The following is a 25029-nucleotide window of genomic DNA, read 5'->3' as shown; positions in this document are numbered from 1 at the left end:
AATCTGTCTGGTGTACTTTTCGCTTCCTACTTGAACAAAGGCGCTCAGTGAGTGTATTAGACGGCCTTAATGAAGGGCTTGTTAGCGGGCTAGCGGCAGCAGATCCACTACAGCCCGAGTGTGTGTTTACTATCAATCCAGCCTTGTGTCTACATCCAGGCGGCCCCTCCTCCCTCGTACACAAACGACTACATTTACAGGAATGAGCCGTGATAGGTCGCCGCCCCCCTACTTTAACCCCAAAGCTCTGCTGCATTGCTCCACAAATCCTGTACATACACTCCACACACAGTGTAGGAACGCTCCATAACTGCACGGCACGCTGCATGAAATAGTGAGAAGACGTCAACAACGCACTGAAATAAAAACGAATGACTAAAAACACCAAATAAATGAACTTAAACCTTCCTCCTTAATTGATTAAAGCAGAAACAGACAAATCGTTTATTAAATGTATTAAATGGAAGTATTAATAGTTCTTTACTATTAGGGAGCAGGTGAAACATCTCAAAAATGTTACTTTTATTATTCTGTTTCTTTACTCGAGCTGACAGTTAATTAATTCATTAAACCGCTTTTAAATTCGATTCTTTAATTGTATCAGTGCAGACATGGGCAACTGGCGGCCAGGGGGCCACATGAGGCCCTCGGACTGGTTTTGTGTGGCCCCCAAAAGTAAATGCATTCGACGACTCCAAAAAATATACAAACTGACTTTATGAAAACAGAAAAACTTACAGAAAAAAATGCACACAATGGCAAAAAAAAAACAGGCAAAATGACAACAAACACATAAAACAAAAAACACATACAAAATGAGGAAAAATATAGGCAACGAAAATACACTCAACGACTCAAAAAATATACAAACTGCCTCCATAGAAACTTACAGAAAAATACACAAAACAACAACAAAAATACACAAAATGACAAATTGGGTTCTTTCAACAATTTGGGATTGAAAAAAAAGAAAACAAAACTGTGAATGTGGAGGGAATGAGAAATCTACAACTGAATTAGTTTGTAATTTACACAATGATTTAATGAAGTTTTTACTTTCTCCCGCGGGTCGATTCAGATGCTCCAAAGGGCTGGATCTGGTCCTCGGGCCTTGCGTTTGACACACATTATAGAGAGTAAGAAACAAACAATAATTCATTCCAAAAATTAAGGGGGAACATACAAACTCTAGAAACATGAACTATTAACTTAAACTGAAGAATCCCTTAACCCAGACCTACCGCTAACTGCTGAGGGGAAGAAAAAAATCATCTGGATGCTCCAATTTTCAGAGAGGAAATTAAATATTACACAAATCAAACGATTTTAGGGTCCGAAGCCCAAAACTCTCAACCAGAAATAAAACATTTCATCCTCCACAAAGTCAAAGAGGAAGTGTCTGCAGTGACAAGCCTGTGCCAAGAGAAACAAGGAGCGACCACAACTCCATGTGAAACCCATTTAGGATTACAAGGCAAGAGGGAGAGGGAGGGTTAAAAAAGGAGGAGGAGGAGGACGGTCACGTGGGTCAGAACGGAAACATGGCACATGACCATCATAAAAAGCAGAAAGGAGCGTGTGAGCGCCACATGAACGTGCACACGCTCACAGCTGAAGGATTTCAATTCCACAGAAAATGATGATGAAATGGTAGAATGTGTGGGTTTCCTTCACCGTGTCAGAGCGACGACAATAAGACGAATTAGGGGACGTTTCTGAGCAGAAAGTAACGAATGGTGTGATCCTGTAATAGTTCTGATGGTTTCTCCCTCATCTGTCATGACAGCTGCGTCCATTGAGCTCAGGACCAGAATCCAGGCCAGACTAAACACAGCCAGAGCTCAGTGTGAAGGTGACTGGCTCAGCTAGATGGAACGTTCCTATTGGACGACATAGTTACAGATGTGACCAGAATTATTACAAATAGAGTCCGAATGATTAATTAGCGCCACTTTTTGGGGACATTTCATGTTGTTTTCCACGCACTTCAGTTTAAAAAAATTCTAAAATGTTCACCAATTGTTCTGTGATCATTCAACAGACACACTGTAAATTTTTAGTTTAATCTGATGAATAATTTTTGAGATATAAACAATTTAGTGAGGGGGGGGGGGGGCGGGTATGTGTTGGTTTTCACGCGTCCTTATTTTTCTTCCATTTTCAGCTTCCAATATCTCAGAAACTACAACACATAGAATATTGAAATTTGATATAGTAATACAGCTCCACCCACTCTCTCAGAATATACAAAAATATCTGCTATACATCATATCTGGTGGACATGCCAGCTCCTCAAAATTGGAAAAAAGTTAGTTTGGGTCTGGAACATGTTTGGGCCTTCATTAAACTACTTAGCATATGTCTCAGCTCCCTGTAATTTGATCAACTTAGAGCTATGAACATAGATTGTTCACATCACTAATGATGGTTCTTGAGTGATAGTCTTTTGAAATTCATTGGGCCATAACGGCATGTGGGAATGTAAGAAAAAACTCAGTAGAGTCCTGAATCATCTTCAGATTTTTATTTTTATTTTTTACATACAGTATATATCTTGTGTATATCAATGTTCTTATTTCATTTATTGGCCGATATTGGCCGATATAGCCCCTCAATATCGGAATCTATCATAAAGGTTTTTGGGTATTAGATCAAGAAAGTCAGAGGCTCGGCACCAACATCAAGACAGGTCAGAAAGAATTCTGTAGTTGACACTTCAAAACTGAAATACTAAGATTAAACATTTGATAGTTAAATAATTTTGTGTGGGTGTGTTTATAGATGCAGAAAAACTGGAATGAGAAGAATTGAAGATGGCGTATCATGAAGAAAGAAACAAGATTAGTGAAGACACGTCCCAGAAGAACCTGGGTTCACTCAACAGATCACAAGAGAAGTTTTAGACCTGTGCAGAGACTGAGAAAAAACCCAGAGAAAATGAATGTCCACAAGCCTTGAGTGTTTATGAAAATCCCTTTAAGTGGCATCAATGAGTGGTAATGGACCATGATAGAAAAAGTTCTTCTTGAGGGCAGAATAGTCAACTACGTTTAAAATAATACGTCTTCATTTCATGAAGAAACATTACCAGTAGAGTGTAATGACTGTACTGAAAGACAACTGGTGAGGATGGAAGCATGAGGTCACCCTAAATGTTTGGTAGAACATCACAGATCTGAGTCCAAACAGTCAACACAACGTAAAGACTCTCAGACGTGTTGTAGAGCGTACGATGGGTTTAAAAAGTCACAGCAGTGACAGCAACGAGCGAGTGGGACAGCACCTGTGTGACGCACACACAGTTAGGGTTGTGTGAGAGTGTGTGTGTAAGTGTGTGTGAGAGTGTGTGTGAGAGTGTGTGTGAGAGGGTTGTGTGAGAGTGTGTGAGAGAGTGTGTGTGAGAGTGTTTGTGAGAGTGTGTGTGAGAGTGTGTGTGAGAGTGTTTGTGAGAGTGTGTGTGAGAGTGTGTGTGAGAGGGTTGTGTGAGAGTGTGTGAGAGGGTTGTGTGAGAGTGTGAGAGAGTGTGTGTGAGAGGGTTGTGTGAGAGTGTGTGTGAGAGTGTGTGTGAGAGTGTTTGTGAGAGTGTGTGTGAGAGTGTGTGTGAGAGTGTGTGTGAGAGGGTTGTGTGAGAGTGTGTGTGACAGTGTGTAGCGAGCGTGTGTGAGAGTGTGTAGCGAGTGTGTGTGAGTGTGTGTGTGAGAGTGTTTGTGAGAGTGTGTAGCCAGGGCAAAGTTAAGGTTGTGTTAAAGTGTGTAACGAGTGTGTGTGAGAGTGTGCAGCGAGTGTGTGTGAGACTGTGTGTGAGAGTGTGTAGCCAGGACACAGTTAAGGTTGTGTTAAAGTGTGTAACAAAAGCACAGTTAGGGTTGTGTTGAAGTGTGTAACGAGGGCACAGTTAAAGTTGTGTTAATGTGTATAATGAGTGTGTATGAGAGTGTGTAGCCAGGGCACAGTTAAGGCGCATATTTGTCTTCACCCCTTAATCAGACGAATGAAAGCTCTACATTCTCTTTGGACTTGGGAAGGCAGGGATGGCATATTTACCAAACACACCCTCACTGCAGCAGCACAGGCCGCTCTGGTGTGTGCGTGTGTGTGTGTGTGTGTGTGTGTGTGTGTGTGTGTGTATGTGTTTGTGTGTGTGTGTGTGTTTGTGTGCGCTCACACACTTGCTAAAGTTAAAGTACGTAAATTCAAACTTCCTGCACTTTACTTTCACAATTTTATTTCATTTTTCAGAACCTGAAAAGTCCGTTTGAATCTTCTCTAGATGTCGTAACTCGCAAACTGTGGAGAATTCTGTTAAAAAAGTTCAGTTAATTTAAATGTTCTTTTCACATGACGTTAGCTCTAGCGTGGGCTTGCTAGGCTAAAGCTACATCTGCAAAATACAGATTGAGAAAGTAGCAACTAAGGAACCAGTTCGGCCTGTGTTGGGTTTGTTTTTGTCCGGATGTTCCCACTTTCCGACCAAGGACGGCAAACTCCAGATTATCTTCTGTTTTGTATATTTTCCTGTGGTCTGAGGTGAAAAAAATTTTTTTACATCCCAAGAAAGTGTAACTTTTATAATATAAACTAAAACAGAGATCGGATTTGTTTTTCTTACATTCCCACATGCAGTTATGGGTCAATGAAACCACCAGTTAGGATGTATAGTAGATACTTTTGTATATTCTGAGAAAGTAGGTGGAGCTGTATTACTATACCAAATTTCAGTTTTCCCAGTGTTTATATCACATTATTATAATTTTTAATGTTAAAGGGGACATATTATACCCATTTTTCACCTTTTAAAACAGTTCCCTGTGGTCTAAATGACATACCCGTGCTGGGGTTTGGTCAAAACTTAACACGAATCAAGCAAAAGGGGAGGTTTAAGACCCAGTATAAATAGCTCTTTCAGAACGCTCCATTTTCCCCCTACCCCCGCCCCTCTCATCCGCGGGGTGTCCCGTACCGAGTTATGAGGTGATGGAAACAGTCGGGGGTGAAGTGATTGGCACACACTAACAAGTATTTCCCAAATACGGAGGAGACACTGCCTTCAAAAATGAAATCCAGCCACTTCCTTCTTGTGTCTTCAGCAGCTGGAGGTCGAAGCAAATCCCGATTCAACTTGTGATGTCACAAACTCAGAAAATTTCAAATGGAGCACTTTTCTCTGTGTTGTAAGACTTAGACAGACCATAAACAAAGGACTGGATGGGTTTATTTCAAATTCTGTGCGCCGGTGGACACTCAAGTTACCTCATATGTGTTCAAAAACACTGCAAATGTGGATTTTTCACAATATGTCCCCTTTAAACAGTGGAAAAAAACTCAAAATTCTTCAAAAATTCTTTGATTTTTCTCATATTAAGAAAAAATATTTCCCTTATTTAAGTAGAAATTGGTCACAAAGTCTAGGAAATTTAAAGTGAATATCCTGTTGGGACTGATATCTATCACTTATTGCTTGGATATGGTCGGTTTCTTACACATTTTGTATTTTATGTTTACGTAGAAATGCAAACTATTGTACAATAATGTTTAAATGACTGGTTTTCTTGCATAAAACCTGTGGCCCACTTGAGATCAAACTACTTTATATTTTTTAGACACTGAACTAAAAAAGATTTGACACCCCTCGAGTAGGAGATCCGACTTTTTCAAGTAGGAGGTCTGAAAAACTTGAGTTCCTCTTCAGATTTACAAAATCTCTATGTATGTACGTTGCTTTATATTTGCTGATTCTCTGTAGATCTTTATGATTCTGAGACTCTAGAACTGAACCACATCCAGAAGTGGTCCCTACGCGGCCTAAAAGGGCCGCTTTCAAACTGAAGTGACATTGTGTAACTTGTCCCAAAGCATTTCCCTCTCAGTCACTCTGTGTTTGGACTTTCAAGTTGGTCTACTGAGCTCTTCGACTTCTCCGTTTCCACTCCTCGCTTCGTTCCCCACTTTGACTCTTTTCTACGTTTCCATCGGCTGCTGCTGCCTACATTTGGTCTTCATCCACGGCCAAAGGAAACAGCGCACCGGGTACACTTGAGGGATCACGTTTCCCAGGAAAAATTCAATTGCTCTTCATCATGTGCTTGCACAAAAACCACAGCGAGGGCTATATATACGTATGAAAAGTAAAATTGGGGCCAATTGGAGCCACTTCCCTCTCTGGGATTGCTTCCCTTCAGCAGCCAACACAGGCAGCTCAAAAAAAAACAAAAAAAAAAAACAGCCAAAAAACTTTTTTAACCTTTATTTAACCAGCCGGGTCACGTAAAAACAACACACTCACAATGTCAAGAGGCGAACGCGTGCTGGGCAGGAAGTTGAGGCGAGGTGTTTCACAGTCAGCCGTCACACAAAGTGACAGAGGTGTGAATGTTTGTTATTTTTATCCCTTGCAGCTTTCAAGGAGCCTCGGATTGTGTTTTTACACACGCACACACACAGGACTAGAGGTTAAGCTATATTTTGGAAAAATGGCTCCTCGCTTCCGACCTCGTCCGACACGCATTCCTCCAGAGCTGACATGTTGAGCTGACGATGATTGCAGATTCTTTCTTTTTCCTTACGCGCTCTAGTCTGGACTGATGGCATTAAGCAGTGGTTCCCAATGTGTACCCTCATCAAACCACGCATTAACAATTCTTTCATTTTTAATAACTTTCTGTCCCTAAGCTGTTGTTCCAATATCAAAAAAAGATAACCAGGCACAAATATTAGCCAATTCTATCATTGTTTCTGGGGTTTTCCTGAAGAACATAAAAAAACAGAAATTAAAAAATACTGCTCGATCATCAATTCATCACGCTAATTGTGCTTGTATGGGCAAATTGTCTAGTAAATAAACTTTATTTATAAGGCGCTTTTCAAAACACTTTCCAAAGGCAGCTATACATTAGCAAATAAAATAAAATATATAAAGTTTAGGTCAGAGATTAAAACAGTTTAAACAACAGAAACAAGTTAAAAGTTACTAAAAATCAGGGAAGGCTCTGCAATAAAAGCATGTTTTAAGAAGTTATTCATTAGGCTTCATTATCCAAAGCAAAAAAATAATAATAAATGTAATGTAAAAATCACTCATAATGGGGCATATAAAAATCTTATTATTAAAAATAAGGATTAGATACATACAGTACCACTGTAATGTGTATCAGATCCTTATTTTTAACAGTCTTTTACTTAATTATACACTTATTTAATGTTTATTCTTTATTTTGTCTTTAATGTTTATTATTTTATTTGTGATATTTTCTTGAGCAATTGTAACAAAAGCAATTAATTTCAAAACAATGAGTGAAATTTAAAGTGGAATAAAATAAAACAAAACAATAAAAAAAAAACATGCAACTTTAATGTAATTATCGCAATCGTAAGTAAATACAGTCTCCTTTGTAAAATGTAGCTAATTATTGTCTCCTATTGTCAGAAGTTGATAAAATTGCTTCTTCAGCATTAAATACTGTACTCCTGTTTCAATAAATTATTATTCTATTGAGCAATAGTACTGGTAATAATTCCAATTATTACATGGACGTCATAAACAAAAAACTGTGTCCAAGCATTGGACACATCAAATCAAAGCGATCAGCAGACACCTCTGAGGAAGACTGACAGTCGAGATCAAAGTAAACTTCCTGGAAAAAGTTGTCTGAATAAATTAAACTATAACATATTAATATTACTGTTAGTTTGTGGTGAATTTGGCCAAAAAGGGAACTTAATTAAGCATTTCCGAGGAGCCCCTGGTATGTGCGCCTGTAACCTGAGGGCAGACATCGGCAACTAGCGGCACGGGGGCCACATGTGGCCCTCAGTCAAATTTTTTTGTGGCCCCCAAAGCAAATCCCCAAAAAGTGTAATTCAAGAAGATGGAAGGAATATAAAGCACAACATGGCACACAAAATAACTCCCAAAACACACACATCGACAGCAAAATGCACAAAGTACACAAAAACACATGAAATTCCATGTATACACAAAAGACAGACACAGCAACCACTTAAACTAACAAAATGACTACAAAACACACAAAAACATCAACACGTTACACAATAACTCTAAAGACACACAAACTGTCAACAAAATTACACAAAACAACAGAAAAACAGATAAAAAACAACAACAACAATATAGAAAGTGACCCCAAAAACACACAAATCGACAACAAAAATGCAGAGAATGTCAGAAAAATACACAAAATTACACATACCACACATAATGAGTAAAAAATGACCAAAAAAAGAGAAAAACCCTTTTCCCCTCTATATTAATGCTCAGATTGGTCATTATTCTGAATGCTGATATTGATGTTTATAATGTGACCCATCCTTGCCCTAGGGGTGCACGTACCCCTGTTTGGGAACCACTGGTATGGATCATTGTGTAATGTCAGTGTTATTCACACAGCAACACGTATTGTTGCTGCAGTTCTTTTTCAGAGGTTGTGTCCTTGGTGATAAAAATCTCTGCAACAACAAATACCGGCTCATAAATCAGAGAGACGTCGCACACAGTTACAACCACAACAGGTGTTAGAGGAAACCATTTGTCTTCCTGCGAGGGTGACTGCACTGTCTGTGCGTGTGTGTGTGTGCGTGTGTGTGTGTGTGTGTGGAGTCATGTGGATCCTTATTACTGTTGTTATTTTGTTGTAAACAAGTACGAAACACACGGCTAAGTAACTGTATCTTTTATAAACCTGCTACTGCCAGAGGTGGAAAGGGTACTGATATATCCTACACAACTACAAGTAAAAAGTAACTCGATTAAATAGTACTCAAACTAACAGTTACTAGTTACTTTCACCTCCCCCACGTTTATTGTTGGTAATAAATCTTGCTACGGTTCCCTTTCATAAAGTAAACATCGCATGTAGAAACATAAAAAGTAAGAGACCAAATGTTGCACAATTGGAACTTATTTATTTATTTTTTTAAATAAAAGGTTTGTCAAAATGTAGAATTTAAAAAAGAAAAATAACAACACTAATGATTTAAATTCAAAATGAGTATAGCTAAATTTATGAACTCTAAAACAGTGCCGATGACAAATGTGCCACGTGGGTAATAATATAATAGGTAGAAACTCCTACATTAACCAAAAAAACTGGTAAAATAACTGGCATTTAATGCTGTTTTGGCGCGGTGCATTACGGTTAATCTGGTTGGTCGGCAATAGCTGGGTTTTTTTCCCAAAATTCAGGTGTTTCCATAACCAGTTTTTATTGCGCTATTTAGATTTTGTGCATTTCCAAGAGTAATGGAAACGCAGCTTATGATGTGATGCATTTGATTGTCAGGTCATTTCATTTTTTGTTGTTTCACAATGTCCGTTGATCATTTTAAAACAAAAAAAAAAAAATGTTAATTTACTCAGTAATGGTTGGGTGTAGAAATGTAAAAAAAATACTTTACTTCTTTTAAAACGTACTTAAATACAAACATATTTACTGATTTAGAATTCTACTCAAAGAAGTACAAGTACCCATAAAACAACTCTATTACAGTAACGTGAGTACTTGTAATCTGTTACTTTCACCTCTGGTTAAAGCTGCCAACTTTAGCTTTAAAAACAAGAAGTTCTCCAGTAAAAAGGAAATACTAAGCTTAATAGTTGGTTCATTGACGTCAGGACGAACTGTTGATCAGCCTGATTAGAACGTCTGGATCTTGCCAGTTTGAAGTGGAAAAGAGAGAGAGTGTGTGTGTGTGTGAGAGAGAGCGAGAGAGAGAGAGAGAGAGAGAGAGAGAGAGAGAGAGAGAGAGAGAGAGTTAAGAAAACAATTGCACCAGTGATTTCAAATGGATGTCAGCCAAGCATCTCAGACACCTGGGCTTGGACCAAACAGCTCTCCCAATGTTGGAGGGGAAAGACCTACCGCTGTGGGGGTCACCAGCGGTCAAAGGCATCTGTGACTGAGCGCCGCAGATACTCCGACACGGCTCAGCGCTGCAGCTTGAGCTTTTATTAAAAAACCTGGCCAACCAACCAACCGAGCGGCCGGCCTCCTTTTCTTCAGGGAGGGACGTCACCACACACTGCTGAGGGCTGTAACAGCATTGGTTTGTTGTGATGTTAAAGGAACTTTAAGTCCTTCCTTCCTTCCTTCCTCTACACGTCAACATTTCAACATCTGGCCTCTTGGTGTGTTCACATCAGCAAAGAAGACTAAAAACACAGAGCTCACCCTTAGTTACTCAACTGACCAGAAGGCTGAATTATCCGTTTTTAGTGAAACAAAAAAAAAGGTTGTTTTGTATGATTGAACAAAGAAAAACCAACTGCTCAACCAACCAATTAATAAATCCATTAGTCACTAAAAATTCACATTATGAAACCTAATAAACTATCTAAATCAGGATTCTTTTTTAGTCTTTCTTAAAAATCTGGCCCAAATATGACACAAAAATGCCTAACATGCACATTGTAGGACAATATCACACATTTATACGCCAGCTAAACATCTCAGCTGATTCAACACCTTTGAAAGTTCTGAAAGCATTTTGAGTGAGAAAGTAGAATATCAACATGTGGTCATTTGATCCACGAAACTCATTCAATCCAACATGTCGGAAATTCCATATTGTCCGCCATTGTGCTACTTATGAAACTTCTGGTTCACTTCAAAACAAGAGCCCTATTTACAAACGTGTTAAAAAAAAAACTCATGGAAGACAAGAAGAGATGCTTTTGTTTTGAAAAGACGATATTTGATTTTTAGCTTTAAGCTGGTCCCAGGTTCCGCTCGCAATGCATCATGGGACGGTTGAGTATGACTAGTGTGTCCACCGAACATACTTAAAAAATGTCTCCATATAGTATATAATCTAGGTATTTGTTGCATACTCAGCACACTCCTTACTAATTTTGAGGTCAAACTTAGTATGAGTAGTACGTTACGATGACATTTCCAATACGGCCTATGATTCGCTGGTTGGCGTTAAATAAAGGTTTGACAAATACAAGTTTTGGAACCATGTCATACATTTCTGTGGGATTTTTCACATTAAACAGGTGACGATTTAAAGCATATCCTTCCCATATCCATCAAACCTACTAATTAGCATGTTTGGTGCAATTTTAGGAAGTTTAATTAGGTTTGGGCATCGGGCATCGAGCATCGATTGGTCCCGGGACTAACTTTTCGGTTCTCCCGAAATCATTCAAATTTTTAAATTTTGATTCCTACTTTCGATGCCCAGTCCGCCAAACGGAAAAAAAGAAGTCACCGAACACCAACGAAGAAGAATCCACCCAAAGTGTTTGCGTTACCACAATGGAGAGGTTCAGACTATTTCATCCAGAAACACCTCTGGTTAGCTAGCTCATTTAAAACGTGTTAACTTTTGTGACCTTGCCTCTTAAAAGACTTAAAATCGAGAATCGTTTGGAATCGGAATCAATAGGAGGAATTGGAATTGTTTAAACTGAAACGATGCCCAACCCTAAAAGTTTACTACAGAGTAAAGTCGTCTAAACAGGGAAAGAATAAAAACTCACAAGTGCAGCGTAACGCAGAAGTGACCCTGGGGACATTTTGAAATGGAAACTCGGAGCGTGTGTGAACTAACATTTTACATTTACCAGGTGAAAACATAAATGCGCACCTTTAAAAGATAAAAAAATCTTCACAAAATGTTTCCAAAATCAATCAAAAGCCTAACAGCAACAGCCCCAAGTGGTGATATGTGATATTTAAGACGAGGTTTGGTGTTGTAATCTGATCAGAGCTGAGTTTTTTTGTCGAGGTCACAAACAAGGCTTGGAACCAACTTGGTGCATCTGACAGGGTGAAATAAATCCTCCAGCTCTTTTCCTGTCGGGGCTTGATCACAAAAAGTGGAGAGAGAAAAAAAACCGAAAAGAAAAACACGAGGGAAGTAGCATCACACCTTCTTTCAGGAGCGGGCTTAGCCCCTCTGCGTGACAACACAGACGATTACAGTATCAGATGTTGCCTCTGTGAGGGGGGTGGGGGGGGTGGGATGGCAGAGGTGAGAAACTAGTGCCAGGAGCCATGTTTCTGGACAGAGTGTGAGTTGGAGGCTGTGGTGTGGGTGGAGGGTTCAGTGAGGAAGGTGAGGACTGGGAAACGACTGAATGACCTCCTCCCACCCCAAAACTCAATCACTTCCACTCCGACTTGGCCTCTTATTTCTATGAAAAGCATTGTCAAATCCCACAAATGGAACTAAAGTCACAGCTTCAGGTCGTTAAAGAACCAAGACCGATCCAATACATCAAATGGTAGAAAATAGCTTAGTATTAACAATTTATTTATTTTTTTAACAATGTGAGCCAATTTTTGCTTATTTTTACCCATTTTCTGCAACTACATCAAACTTGCCACAATTGAACCTATTTTAATCACTTTTTCTTGTCCTATTTTTGCTCCTTTTAATGCATTTTTGCTACATTACTCCTATTTCTGACACTTCTCCATCACATTTCAATGCCTTTTCTGCAAATGTTTTCCACTTCCAACGCATTTTCTGCACTTATAAACCATTTCCACCACTTTTCCCACCTAATGTTGCATATGTTGACCCATTATTGTCACTTTTAACCTCTTTTCACCTTATTTCATGCTTATTTTTTGCCAATTTAAGCACATTCAAAATTTGTCATGCCCATTATTTGCCAGTGTAAACTAAATGGTCCTCCGTTTTTTAAACAAATACTGACACACCACTTTTTCTGTCCATTTTTGGCCACTCTAATTTGCAACTTTTAACCAATTTCGGTGGTTTTTAAAATAATTATAAACTTCCTTGATAACAGTGGATATTATTCAGGTAAATAAATAAATGTGGTTATCACAGATTCATAGAACAATAGACCATCATTTTACTGACTTTATGGATGGACCCCATAAATCTCTCCCCTTTATTCCTCTTTATAGATGTCCCAGTCTCCACATGACTGTTCTACAATGTCTATGTCTGTGTTCAACCACCTTCAGCTACAGTGGGGGTCCCTGGTTTATGGAACCTTTATTTTGGGGGTCACGGCCTAAAAAGGTTGAGAACCACTGCACTACCAGACTGGGACAATTGCAATAAATGTGAATAAATGTGAGGAATGCGAGAGAGAAAGTGTATTGCAAGAAAGTCACGATATGTGGCAATATCTGTCTCACAGATTAATAAAATACTGTGATTTAATGTCAGTTTCTGATGAAACACTGAATAAAAAGTGCATTTAATTTCAATCGTAAATTAAAAAAACTCCGCCACAAAAACTGATTTACAGCAAAATCAATATTATTGAGTTTAACTTGATGCTGATGATACTTTGCTTTATTGTTCAGTAACAATAGAAAGATTTAATGAGTTCATTACAGAATTATAAATACTTTCATTTTCATTCCAAGGTTTATGACATCAAAATGTCACATTTTTAAAAATAATTAACTTTAAAAAAGACTTTCAAAGTGAACTCTTTTCTGCTTTTGAGCAATTACTCGTTGATTAAGTTGTCCATTTCCTCATTATTAGTTGCTTGCAGCTCCTTTCTTGCTGTGCGTCTCTGATCAGAATCCTCTTTGTTCCCAAACTTCCCCTCAACAGTCAACCAAGTTCGTTTAATCTCAACTAACTCGATCTATAACGTCATTGGAAGTTAAAAAGTATAATCCAGGTGAGAACCAGTGGTTATTTTTTTTATTTTTAGCTTGAGCGAAAAATTCCTTAGAATTGTGAGGTTTGAAGAACTTAAAGCCCTGATGTTGAACACAACACCAGATAGCGAGGGATTGGTTTCCCAGTGCATACCTCCTCCAGGTGTATGCCTGCTTTAGGCTGCGTGTACGGTGGGGGCCGCTCAGTCCTCCGTGGGGGCAGAGTGTGTAGTTTCAGGATATGAGGGGGGCGCTGCCTGGAGTTAACCCCAAAACTGCCCCAGAGAAAATTCTGATGTCAAAAGCAGAGCCAGGAGCGCCCTGATACCACTCTGTCCTGATCAGACTTGATTTTAAAGCCAACACTTTTATTAGCTGCTGACTGACAGCTTGGCCTGTAACGTTTAGAGAGACTCTACGCAAGAAAAAAAAAACACTCATTCATGGAGTATCATTTGATATTCAGCCAAAGAAACCTGCTATTTGCATGTAAAACCAGTCTAGAATCTATAATACACATACAGTAGACATGGGCCACTGGTGGCGCAGAGGCCACAATTACAGAAAAATACACAAAATAACACTGAAAAACATACAAAATCAAAGCAAATTGTCGAAAAATACACAAAATGACAAATCAGACCAAATAACTACAAAAACAACACATTGTCGCCAAAAATGACAACACCACAAAAAAACCACACACACATATATATATATATATAAATAAACACATACAAAATTATTCAAAACTACACAAAATGATTACAGAAAAATACACAAAATGACACCGAAATACATACAAAATTATAGAAAAATACACAACAATCACAAAAACACCACATTGTCGCCAAAAACACTATATATATATAGAAAAAATTTAAAAAATGAAAAAAATCACAAAAAGACTCCAAAAATACATAAAATGTCTACAAAAAAATTAAAATAAAACTCACAAAAATGATGAAAACCCTTTTGCTCATTCCTGTATTTATGCTCAGAGTGGTTATTATTCTAAAAGCTAAAGGTTGTCTCTCTCTGATCTACAGCAACAAGATGGGCATTAAACTAGTTTGTTTCTAGTTTTTTTAGGGCAACGTTTTGTTTATTATTATCTTTTTTTTCCTTAACTTATTTCATGATTGTAGATTTGTTCGAATGCCAACATCTAAACTAAAAGCAAAAATGATAATGATAAATAATTTGAGCAAATACCTTGTATCCTATTAATTTCCTCCTATTTTAAATATGTCTCTTAAACAGGAGCATGACACTAACATGATGTTTTATTGTTTATTGTTTGATACGTGACTGTGGAGCATCGTGGGACCAGGAAACATTGTGTTTATGGGTTAAAACTGTTCAGAGTTCTGGTCTGAGATGCACAACATGAGGAGTACAGTTTTCTGTACAACAAACTGTTCTCACAAACACGTCACGCAGAAAAGCAGCAGCGCGGCAACAATAAAATGTGTGTTTCCACAGCCTGCCGTGGCACGCCACTGCCCGGCCGCGTCACACAGAAAAAAAACACTGCTTTTCAAAATCCATAATACGCAAAGCTAACTTATACAATCCAGATTATTTGCTTTTGTGTCACACAATGACGGCTAGCAACCGTGGTGTTTTTCCTTTTAAAGACTCGTCCTTATAGCTCACGAGTTCTCTAGTGGGGGTGGGGGGGGGGACAGTGGAAGGGTCTGTGCTGGAGCCGATGATGTGAGTCACACGGCAGACAAATGGACGGAGACAAAGAAGTGTTTGTACAATTCCTCCCAGTTTGCAGTGAGATCACGAGGACGCTCTGTGACACAGCACAGACACCACGGAACAGCACAGCAACATCTCACAGCTTCTTATTTGGTTAAAAGCACCAACTTTGAATTCCTCGTCCCCTTCCCACAAACGTCCTCTGATGTCACCTTCATCGGGACAAAGTCAAATTGATCTCATCGTGACATCTTTCAGCAATAAAACAGTAACTGTTTCTGCTTTAAGACTTTTCTCCCTGTGATTAAAATACAGCTGCAAAAGATTGTTTGGACGAATATCTATTGTTTGTGATTTCACACCAGGCTCATTTTGACCTCAGGTGATCCGAGGGCCACATAATCAGTATTTGGAATAATGACCAATCTCAACATCAACAGAGGAAAAAAAAATGTTTGTTTTATATAGTTTTGGAGTCATTTTGTGTAATTTTGGTCATTTGCGCATTATTTTTTGTCATTAGTCATTTTGTGTGTTTCTCAGCTGTTGTCAAGTCTGGTTTTGAAGTAATTTTGTTTTTCTTTTGTGTATCGTTTCTGTGTGCTTAAAAAAATATACAAAACGACAACAAAAATTCATAAAATTAGTCCAGTCACCATATTTATTTGTAGTTGTCTGTTTGTTTTTGGTGTAATTGTGTGTATTTCCAATGTCGTTTTATTAGTTTTTAGGTCATTATATGTCATTTTTTTGTTGTTTTGTGTGTTTCTGTTGTTGTTGCGTGTGTTTTTGGAGTCATTCTGTATGTTTTTGTGGTCTTCTTTGTGTATGTGATTGTAATTTCGAAATTAATTTGTTGTCTTTTTGGCGTATATGTAATTTAGTAAGATTTTGGTAGTCATTTTGTTTATTTTTGTTGTTTTTTCTGGTTGTTTTTTTATGTTTTTATTTTTGGGGTGACACAAACTTAGACTTAGGGATGCAGTCGCCCATGTCTGTCTCCAGACTAACTTACTGAGACCTAAAAGCCGATACTTTACTCTGAGGCAGCGACTCTAATGTTTTGAATATTCCTTTTGTATACATGTCTTTATTAGTATTTATGTACTGTATATATGGTTTTTTTTGTCTTACATCTTGCTTGTTCCTTTGGCACAAACCGAGGATAATAAAAAGATAGCGGGCGGCCATCTTGGATTATGTCGTCACCAGCGCATCATCGCAACAGGAAAAGCATACGCAGAACGACCAAGACTAATTTGAAGCGGAACAAATGTTTACAAGATTGATTATTTCTTCAATTTGGGATTACAATCAGAATAAACCAGCCACTTATTTCAGATTAAACTTTAATTTGGAATGGCCGTTTTCATACAGAATGAGGTGTTTTAAGAAGATTTGAACTTTTTATTCTGAATTAAAAAGGAATTAAAGGTAAACATAGCCATTGATGGGTTTCACAGAACAAATTAAAGTATCCTACCTCTGCTCCAGAATACTTATTAGTCCGTGCCACCAAGTCATCAACCAACACATCTTCGGCCACCGGCATGTTTCGGAACTGGAGAGCAAATATTTCCCGTCGGGTCGGAGCGTCTGGAAGAGGAACGAAGACGATGCGGTCGAGCCGACCCGGACGCATCAGAGCCTGTGGGACAGACGGAAGGAAGTGGACATCGGTTAGCTTCATACCGTCACTCAAATGAAAAACAACAAGCACATTACAAAGTTTGTGGAAAGGCATTTCCACATCGTCATTCCTTTGTACAGAAGCCTTGACCTCTGACCTCCTCTTTGCTCGCTTGTTATGGAGCAGATGCAGGAATTCAACGTTTTACTCCAGCGCTGAACCAGATGCCCGGGATGCAAACTGTGACATTTCAGTTTCCCACTTTAGGCAGTCAGCGTGGAGACAGTGTTGACGTTATCTGATGAACCCGGCACTTCCTACAGATCACATCTCCATGACCCCGAAACAGTCCTTCAGTACTCAAAGCCGCCGCTGTCTCGCTTGTCAGACGTCATTAAGTGGCAGGCGCCTCTCAAACGCAGACAGTCAAATACAGCCTGTCTCCATTGGCTGTTCTGTGACAACCTGAGAAATGTCCCAGGATCTGACGAGCTGACCGCTTCTTAGACAATCGTGGCTTTTGGAAAATAACTGAAGGCGTTTCCTTTCGGTGGGAGCTGGTCTTTGATGGTTTGAAGGATCAACACAGAAACAAACATTGAGCTGAACTCAACGTTACATTGTTTCTCTCTGAAGATGGCTGGCTTTGGGCCAGAGAGGCTACGACGCAGGAGATCCGTGCAGACACAAGCCACACAGGAGGTCAAGTCATTAAGCATCAGTGAAGCTCGGAGAGAAAAGCACGGCAACATTTAAACTCATTCTCCTTTTCTGCCTCCGTCTGTTTCTTTAAATACTAAAAATACAGTTTGTCAAACTTTGTTTGTCTGTGATTCTCGTAAATCTTCTCAGTCAGATAAAGAACCAAAATAAAATACAGAGTTAGGGTTTGATTAATCCTTTTCTCTAGTTATTAATCCACACTCTTAAACAAAGAGATGACATATAATAGGGCAGAAAGACACAACTATACTCAGGTAACGCCGATATTTAACTAAAAAGCAAGCTGAGTGACAGGGAGATTTGGAACCACTTAAAGCTGCTGACAATCATTTTTAATCAGATAAAGACAAAGTTTAACCTAATTGATCAATAAATCTAAAATCATTTGCCTGGAAAAAAGTAAAAGCAAACGCAAAAAGCTGAAATTGTCACTCAAAGCGTGATTTGATTTTCAGTTGGAATATTCTCACATTTACATGGTTAAAAAGTTTTGTTCATTGCATTCTGGGATGTGGAGTCCCATAAATAAAAGTATTTTTCCTTCATTCTTAAGGTGCAATCACACCTGACTTCAGCGACTCTGGCAACAAGATTACAATTAAAATCAATGTAAATGAACATCAAGCGGCCTCACTTTAAAGGGGCAGTATCATGAAAAAATGGTTTTGCAACAGTGAAATACATTCCTTTAGCCTAAATCAGAGGGCCAAAAATGAAAAAAGTTATGTTTCCTCCTCCCTTGTTATCCCACTTTTTGTAAAAAGTCAGCTCCAAATGGGCCAGTTGGATTTTTCCCCACATTGTGACGTCACTCCTCCTCCTGACAATCCTGGCCCCTCCTACCCTATAAGAATGTGAGCTCCTACTTCTCAAACTACCTCACTGGTTCAATAAACAGTGCTGTTTAATATAGAATATACATTATACTTTATTGTCATATATGTAAAGCTACATACAAAAAATGTGTTCTCTGCATTTAACCCCTCCCTGAGGAGCAGTGGGCAGCAACGAAGTAGCGCCCGGGGAGCAGTTCCACTTTTAGTATCCATTATACTGCCTCGTATCGCCTTTGACATGATCTGGTGCATGTAACCCAATGCGAAGCAGCGGCTGAACAAAACAGTGGACTATCACCTTGAATGAACTATTCCTGTGGTCAGAATATGTGCTAATGACAAGAAAGCCACGTAGCAGCTCTGGTGAGTGTTTGAAGCAGCTGAAACAGCTGATTGAGTCTGCTGTGTGTGGATAGCAAAAGAAAGTCGCGATGATGATCACCCTCTCAGAGCAAGGCATGAAGCGGTCTGAACGTCACTTTTCCGAGGCTAAAACACTGGAAAAAAGGTGAGTTTGGGAAAATAAACATTAAATACTACGTTTTGGGGGTTCTTAGAACAAAGGGAGATGGGTGAAAAATAGCATAATACTGGACCTTTAAACAACGTGACTTGGGCGCTTTCAGCGATTCAAATGCGCGATCTGGAAGAATTTCCGATTGTTCAAGGAAAATTTTGAACTCTTCAAGCAACATCGAGTGATGCTGTGTCGTGACGTCCAATAAGCAATGAGTTATTTTTGGCCTGATTCGTACCTTTTAGTGTAAGCCTCAAATGTAACATCATCCATTGTTTTTCAGTGAAAACAGCAGAAATGTGTTGAGAAGTCACTTTGGTAAAGTTTTTGGGGCAAACACAAAAAATCACAATAAGAATGAAGTACACAGGACTCCATATCCCATTATACAATGCACAAAAACGTCTTTTTTTTTTTTTTCAAGCGAATGATCTTTAATTGATCTATGAGGCCTACGCTATGATTAGAAAAAAATAAAATAAATAAATAAATCTTCTTCTCCAGCAGAATTTGAATCATAGAGAGAGCAGCATGTCTGAGGTTGGATGAATCCATAGAAAAGTTTGAGACTAATTCCATTGAGTGTGCTGTCGTGGTTCTTTGTGCAGGTTAAACAAATCCTTCTTGTTGCAAACACGAAGCAGGAGATGCTGAGGTTGTGCTGTAGTCTGTGGTTGTTTAGTCACAGCAGGTGAAGCCATTTGCCGTGTGTGTTTATTGCATCACACGCTGCAGACGACGTGCCAGGAAAACTTCCTGAAGTATCTGATCATCGCATGCCAACAGAAACCTGACGACCCCAGGCTAAACAACTCCAACAGACAGTGCATGTGTGGTGTACAGTAAAGCTGGGGTTCTCAACCTTGGGGTTGCGAGACATCAAGAAACTAAGAATAAACTTGCCATATTTTAAGGTATTTTTATCATTTTTCTTGCCATATTTTTGCTCCTTTTAATACATTTTTGCTAAATTACTCCAATTTCTGCCACTTCTCCATCAATATTTGATACCTTTTCTGCATTTTTTTATTTTATTTTTTTTCTCCAGTTTTAGGACATCTTCTGCACTTATAAACCATTTCCACCACTTTTCCCACCTAATGTTGCATATGTTGACCCATTATTGTCACTTTTAACCTCTTTTCACCATATTTCATGCCAATTTAACCACATTCAAGATTTGTCATGCCCTTTATTTGCCAGTTTAAACTACCAGTAATTGTTCTAATATTGACACTTTGAACCCTTTTGTTTTTGCCCACTCTGATTTGCAACTTTTAACCAATTTCTATTGGTTTCACCACCTTTTCCACCATTTTTGGTCACTTTTAACCCATTTTATTTCTGATTAAAACAAGGATTTACGTCTTTAAGATGACTATATACTATGGCGTAAATAATAATAAACTTCTGATGAATAAATAAATGTGGTTATCACAGATTCATAGAACAATGGACCATCATTTTACTGACTTTATGAATGGACCCCAAACATCTCTCCCCTTTATTCCCCCTGATAGATGGTCCTGTCTCCACATGACTGTTCTTCAATGTTCATGTCTGTGTTCAACCACAGTGGGGGTCCACAGTCTCTGGTACCTTTATTTTGGGGGTCACGGGTTGAAAAGATTCAGAACCACTGCACTAAAGTGTAGGAAAGCATCAATAAATTCAACTTTTCACCGTTGGATCTCTGTGTCACATGCTACTTTATCAGTCGTTAATTTTCCCCGCACACATAATAATAGAAAGGTTCCTTTGGCTCCAGGTTTTCAGACTGCTAAACTCATCTGACTGCCCTAAAGGCAAAGAGGAACTTTTTTTTTCTTTTCTCCCAGTGAGAGCAGGAGGCCCATCCATCACTTAACACGATACACTTCCTGTTCTGAAGGATCTGGGGGTGGTGGGGGAGTCGGAGGAAAAAAAAGAGGGGAAGGGAAGGGGGGCAACCCTCGAAGAAAAATACTTGCTTGGCATGTCGGGCAAGCGTTGACGAGCTCTTTTCACGACGGCATCATTCCACCTGTAGCTTTAACGCAACCGTCGGTCAGAGAGAAGGAAGACGGAGGCAGACGAACCACTTTTATAAAGCACTGCAGCTACAAAATCTCACAAACATAAACAGATAATCTGTCTTTACTGTAAGTAAAGTACTCACGTTACTATAATTGAGTTGCTTTCTTGGGTACTTTTCTAAATCAGTAATTTTACTTGGACTTTAGTACGTTTTTTAAAAAAAGTAATTTGTTACATTTCTAGACCCAACCGTTACTGAGTAAATTATTATTTTTTTTGTTTTAAAATGATCAACGGACATTGTGAAAATATAAAAAATTAAATGACCAGACGATGATCAAATGTTTCAAATGTTTGTAGGAAACACTTTACTTGAAGTTTTATACATAAAAGCTGACATTACGCTGTCATTATTATGACACAACACTCATTAGACATAACTGTCATTAGCATGAATAAGGTGTTTGTTACCCTAACCCAGGGGTCTACAACCTTTTCTCTCATAGGAGCCATTTTGCCTAATCTCACCTGGATTAAATCCTTCCAGAGCCGAAAATAATACCTTCTCAATGAAAACAGTACAGTGTATACAATTTTATACAGTTAAAATAATATTGAATAATTTTACAAGTTAATGTTTCTGAAGGGCTACAAAAAATAATTTGAATTTGACAACACATGATCATGTTGGTCAACTTGGGATGTAACGATTCACTCAACTCCCGATACGATTCGATTCACGACACTGGGTTCACGATACCATTCTCTCACGATTTTTTTTTACAAAATGGGACTGTAGACAAATGATGATTGAAAAATATTCCTTTATTTTTTGTGGGAAAAAAACCTAAATAAACTATTCAAAACAATGCAATTTGAAAATAAATCTTGAATGAAATAAATAAAGGAATAATACAAATGAAGAAGAAGCCTATTAATTTAAATTCTGGTTCTATAGTAAACAATGCAAACTGTCTGCACGGTATTTACGTCAGCAGAGGGCGCTGATAACCCAGTGTACGGTTGGGATGCAGATATTCTGTGCAGTGAAGAAGAGATGCTATGCTAGCAGACAGAGCTAATAGTAAAACGTGACTTTTACAGATATTCACATAATATTACAGATATTCTTTCAGTGCTAAAGGGGTAAGGAATCATTTATGAACATGTTTAAGAATAGAAGGCAGCCAGAAAGAAAGTAGTAGCAGATTCCGCCTGCCGCCTCAGCATTTGGACAAGAGAAGGATGAATATATAAAAAAGTACTGCGATTCAATTTTCAGAGAATCGATGTGAACCGTGATACCTATGAATCGATTTTTAACTGCCTTACGATTAATCGTTACAACCCTATGGTCAACACATGCTAATTGCTCATTTCTTACAACATATCAAGAATGCATATTAAACCGACATGCTGGCAATTAAATAAATATTTCTCCACATAATTAAAATCTCTATTTTCTTCCAGAATAGTGTTTTTGTTGGTTTAGTTATCTTACCAGGGGTTTAAAACTTAAGGGTTAGCCACAGGTACAGGGAAAGTTGATGATCTGTAGATGTTGCAGGAGGTGAAGTAGGAAGGTGGCAAAGATACTGCACAATGTGATTTATTTGTAGGTTAACCAAATGTTTTATTATATTTGTATTTGACGTTAATGTCAATAATCATCAATAACCTCTGTAAGAAATAACAATTTATTATTTTAATATATTCTTAAAGCTACAGGGGGCCATTGCAAAAAAAAGTCAAAGAGCCACATGAGGCTCCAGAGCTGCAGGTTGCAGACCTCTAGACTAGACGAGATCCCTCCAACTAACCCAAAAAATGCCAACATAGCTCCAAAAATGTCATAATAATGACACCTATTGACAGCTTAATCACACCGTATTCATGCTTATGACATATAATGACAGCGTAATTTCAGCCTTATGCATAAAACTTTATGTAAAGCATTAACAAATCTACAGATGCCTTTGTGGAAAATAAATTAAGTTCCAATTGTGTAGGATTTGTTCTCTTCCTTTTATAGTTTATACATGAGATGTTTACCGTATGCAAGGGAACCGTGGGAAGATTTATTACTAACAATAAACATGGGGGGTGAAAGTAACTATAGTAACTTTTACTTTGAGTATTATTTAATTGAGCTACTCTTTACTTGTACTTGAGTACAATTTCAATCACGTAACAGTGTAGGATATATCAGTACTCTATACATGTATGCAGATAAGTAGTAGTGTATGGGGTCAAGGCCCAGAACCACTGAGGATCTCAGCTGGACATTCTGTCGTTCTTTTGGAGGACTTACTTAAAAATAAAAAGAAAGACAACATCCTCCTTGTTACACTGACATGATAAGCATCATTACACATTAGTAATTAGAAATGCCCCAGGTAAGAAATACCGGCTCACTTTAAGTCAACACATTTGTACACAATTATATCTGAGCGAGTAGGCGCCGTGGAGTGTTGCACGTGACAATGTTTGGAGGAGGAGAAGGAGAAGGAGGAGAAGGAGGAGAAGGAGAAGGAGAAGGAGAAGGAGAAGGAGAAGAAGAAGAAGAAGAAGAAGAAGAAGAAGAAGAAGAAGAAGAAGAAGAAGAAGAAGAAGAAGAAGAAGAAGAAGAAGAAGAAGAAGAAGAAGAAGAAGAAGAAGAAGAAGAAGAAGAAGAAGAAGAAGAAGAAGGAAAGACAAAAAGTGATCCTCTGTCTTTGTGCAGAGTTTCACTGGCGATAACAACAGTAATTATTCCAGACATTGTGATCCTCCTCTAGAAGTGATTACCCCCTAATGACAGACGACTTCCTATCTGAAAAGGTCGGTAACTCTCCTTAACCACAGGAGGAATGCTGGGAATCTTCTTCTTGAAACACGGTTCCTGAGCACATTCTTGGCTCAAAGCTGAGTTCATGGTTAGAAAGTTGATCAAACAACTCAATCACAGCAGGGGCCACAAAAAAATGTGATTGTATCTGATCTGAGGACCACAATATCTACATTCATGTTAGCATTTAGAATAATGACCAATCAGAGCATTAATACAGGGGGAAAAAGTTTTTTGTTGTTTTGTTAGTTTTTACTAATTTTGTGCTTCTGGAGTTTTATTTTTTGTGTTCTGGTTGTAAATTTTGTGTATTTTTCTGTCATTTTTATTCATTTTTGTGAACAATTTGTGCGTTTTTGGGGTCACTTTCTGTATTTTTGTTGTTTTTTTCTGTATTTTTCTGCATTTTTGTGCAATTTTGTTGGAGCTATTCTGTAATGTGTTGTTTTTTGTGGTTTTGAAGTAATTGTGTGTTTTTGTCATTTTATGTGTTCTTGTTGTAAATTTTGTGTATTTTTCCATCATTTTCTGCATTTTTGTTGTCAATTTGTGCATTTTTTGGGGTCACTTTCTGTATTTTTGTGAAATTTTGCTGATGGTTTGTGTGTCTTTGGAGCTATTCTCTAATGTCTGATTGTTATTTTTTTGTGTTTTAGGAAATATAGGAATATTTTGGGTGTTTTGTGTACTATGTGTATTTTGCTGTCGATTTGTGTGTTTTGGGAGTTATTTTGTGTATTTTGCCTTAATATTGTCTCTATAGTACTGCCAACATCTTGAAATACAATTTGGGTGGATTTGTTTGCCAGATGCCCATATCTGCTGTAAAGGATTTTTCGTTTTTTAAAATGGTGACTTGCTTTCGGACTCCCACCAAAGTCAGACACTTAATAAAGAAGTTCCTCTGTGCATGTTTTCTGATAACTGTCTAGTCCTTTCTACTTCCTGCAGGGATACGTCTACGGCTCGCCCGAGGACATATGAGTTGACTTTGTTACGTGTTTGAAGGCATTTGCTGTATGTGGTTTCCTAACCTGCCAGTCCACAATCCTCAGAGGCCTTAGTGAGTCAGAAGGGCCACCCTGGATTTATGCAGAGGACAAACCAAACAATAATAAATGTAAAAGGAGAACAAAGAAGCTCAGAGGCCAGAA

At 38.4% G+C, this 25029-nt stretch overlaps 1 protein-coding gene across 1 annotated transcript in view; it reads right to left on the bottom strand.

The window, feature by feature from the left end:
- afg2a (AFG2 AAA ATPase homolog A) overlaps positions 1-25029 on the bottom strand; it is a 166170-nt gene that overhangs the window by 13244 nt on the left and 127897 nt on the right. The window contains exon 16 of the mRNA XM_028460406.1: positions 16810-16974. Within this exon, the coding sequence (XP_028316207.1) occupies positions 16810-16974 (165 nt within the window). The remainder of the gene's footprint in view (positions 1-16809; positions 16975-25029) is intronic.

Source organism: Gouania willdenowi, chromosome 10 (assembly GCF_900634775.1).
Source record: "Gouania willdenowi chromosome 10, fGouWil2.1, whole genome shotgun sequence".
Lineage (NCBI taxonomy): Eukaryota > Metazoa > Chordata > Actinopteri > Blenniiformes > Gobiesocidae > Gouania > Gouania willdenowi.
Note: the sequence above shows the minus strand (reverse complement) of the source record. Positions and strands in the feature narration are given on the sequence as shown.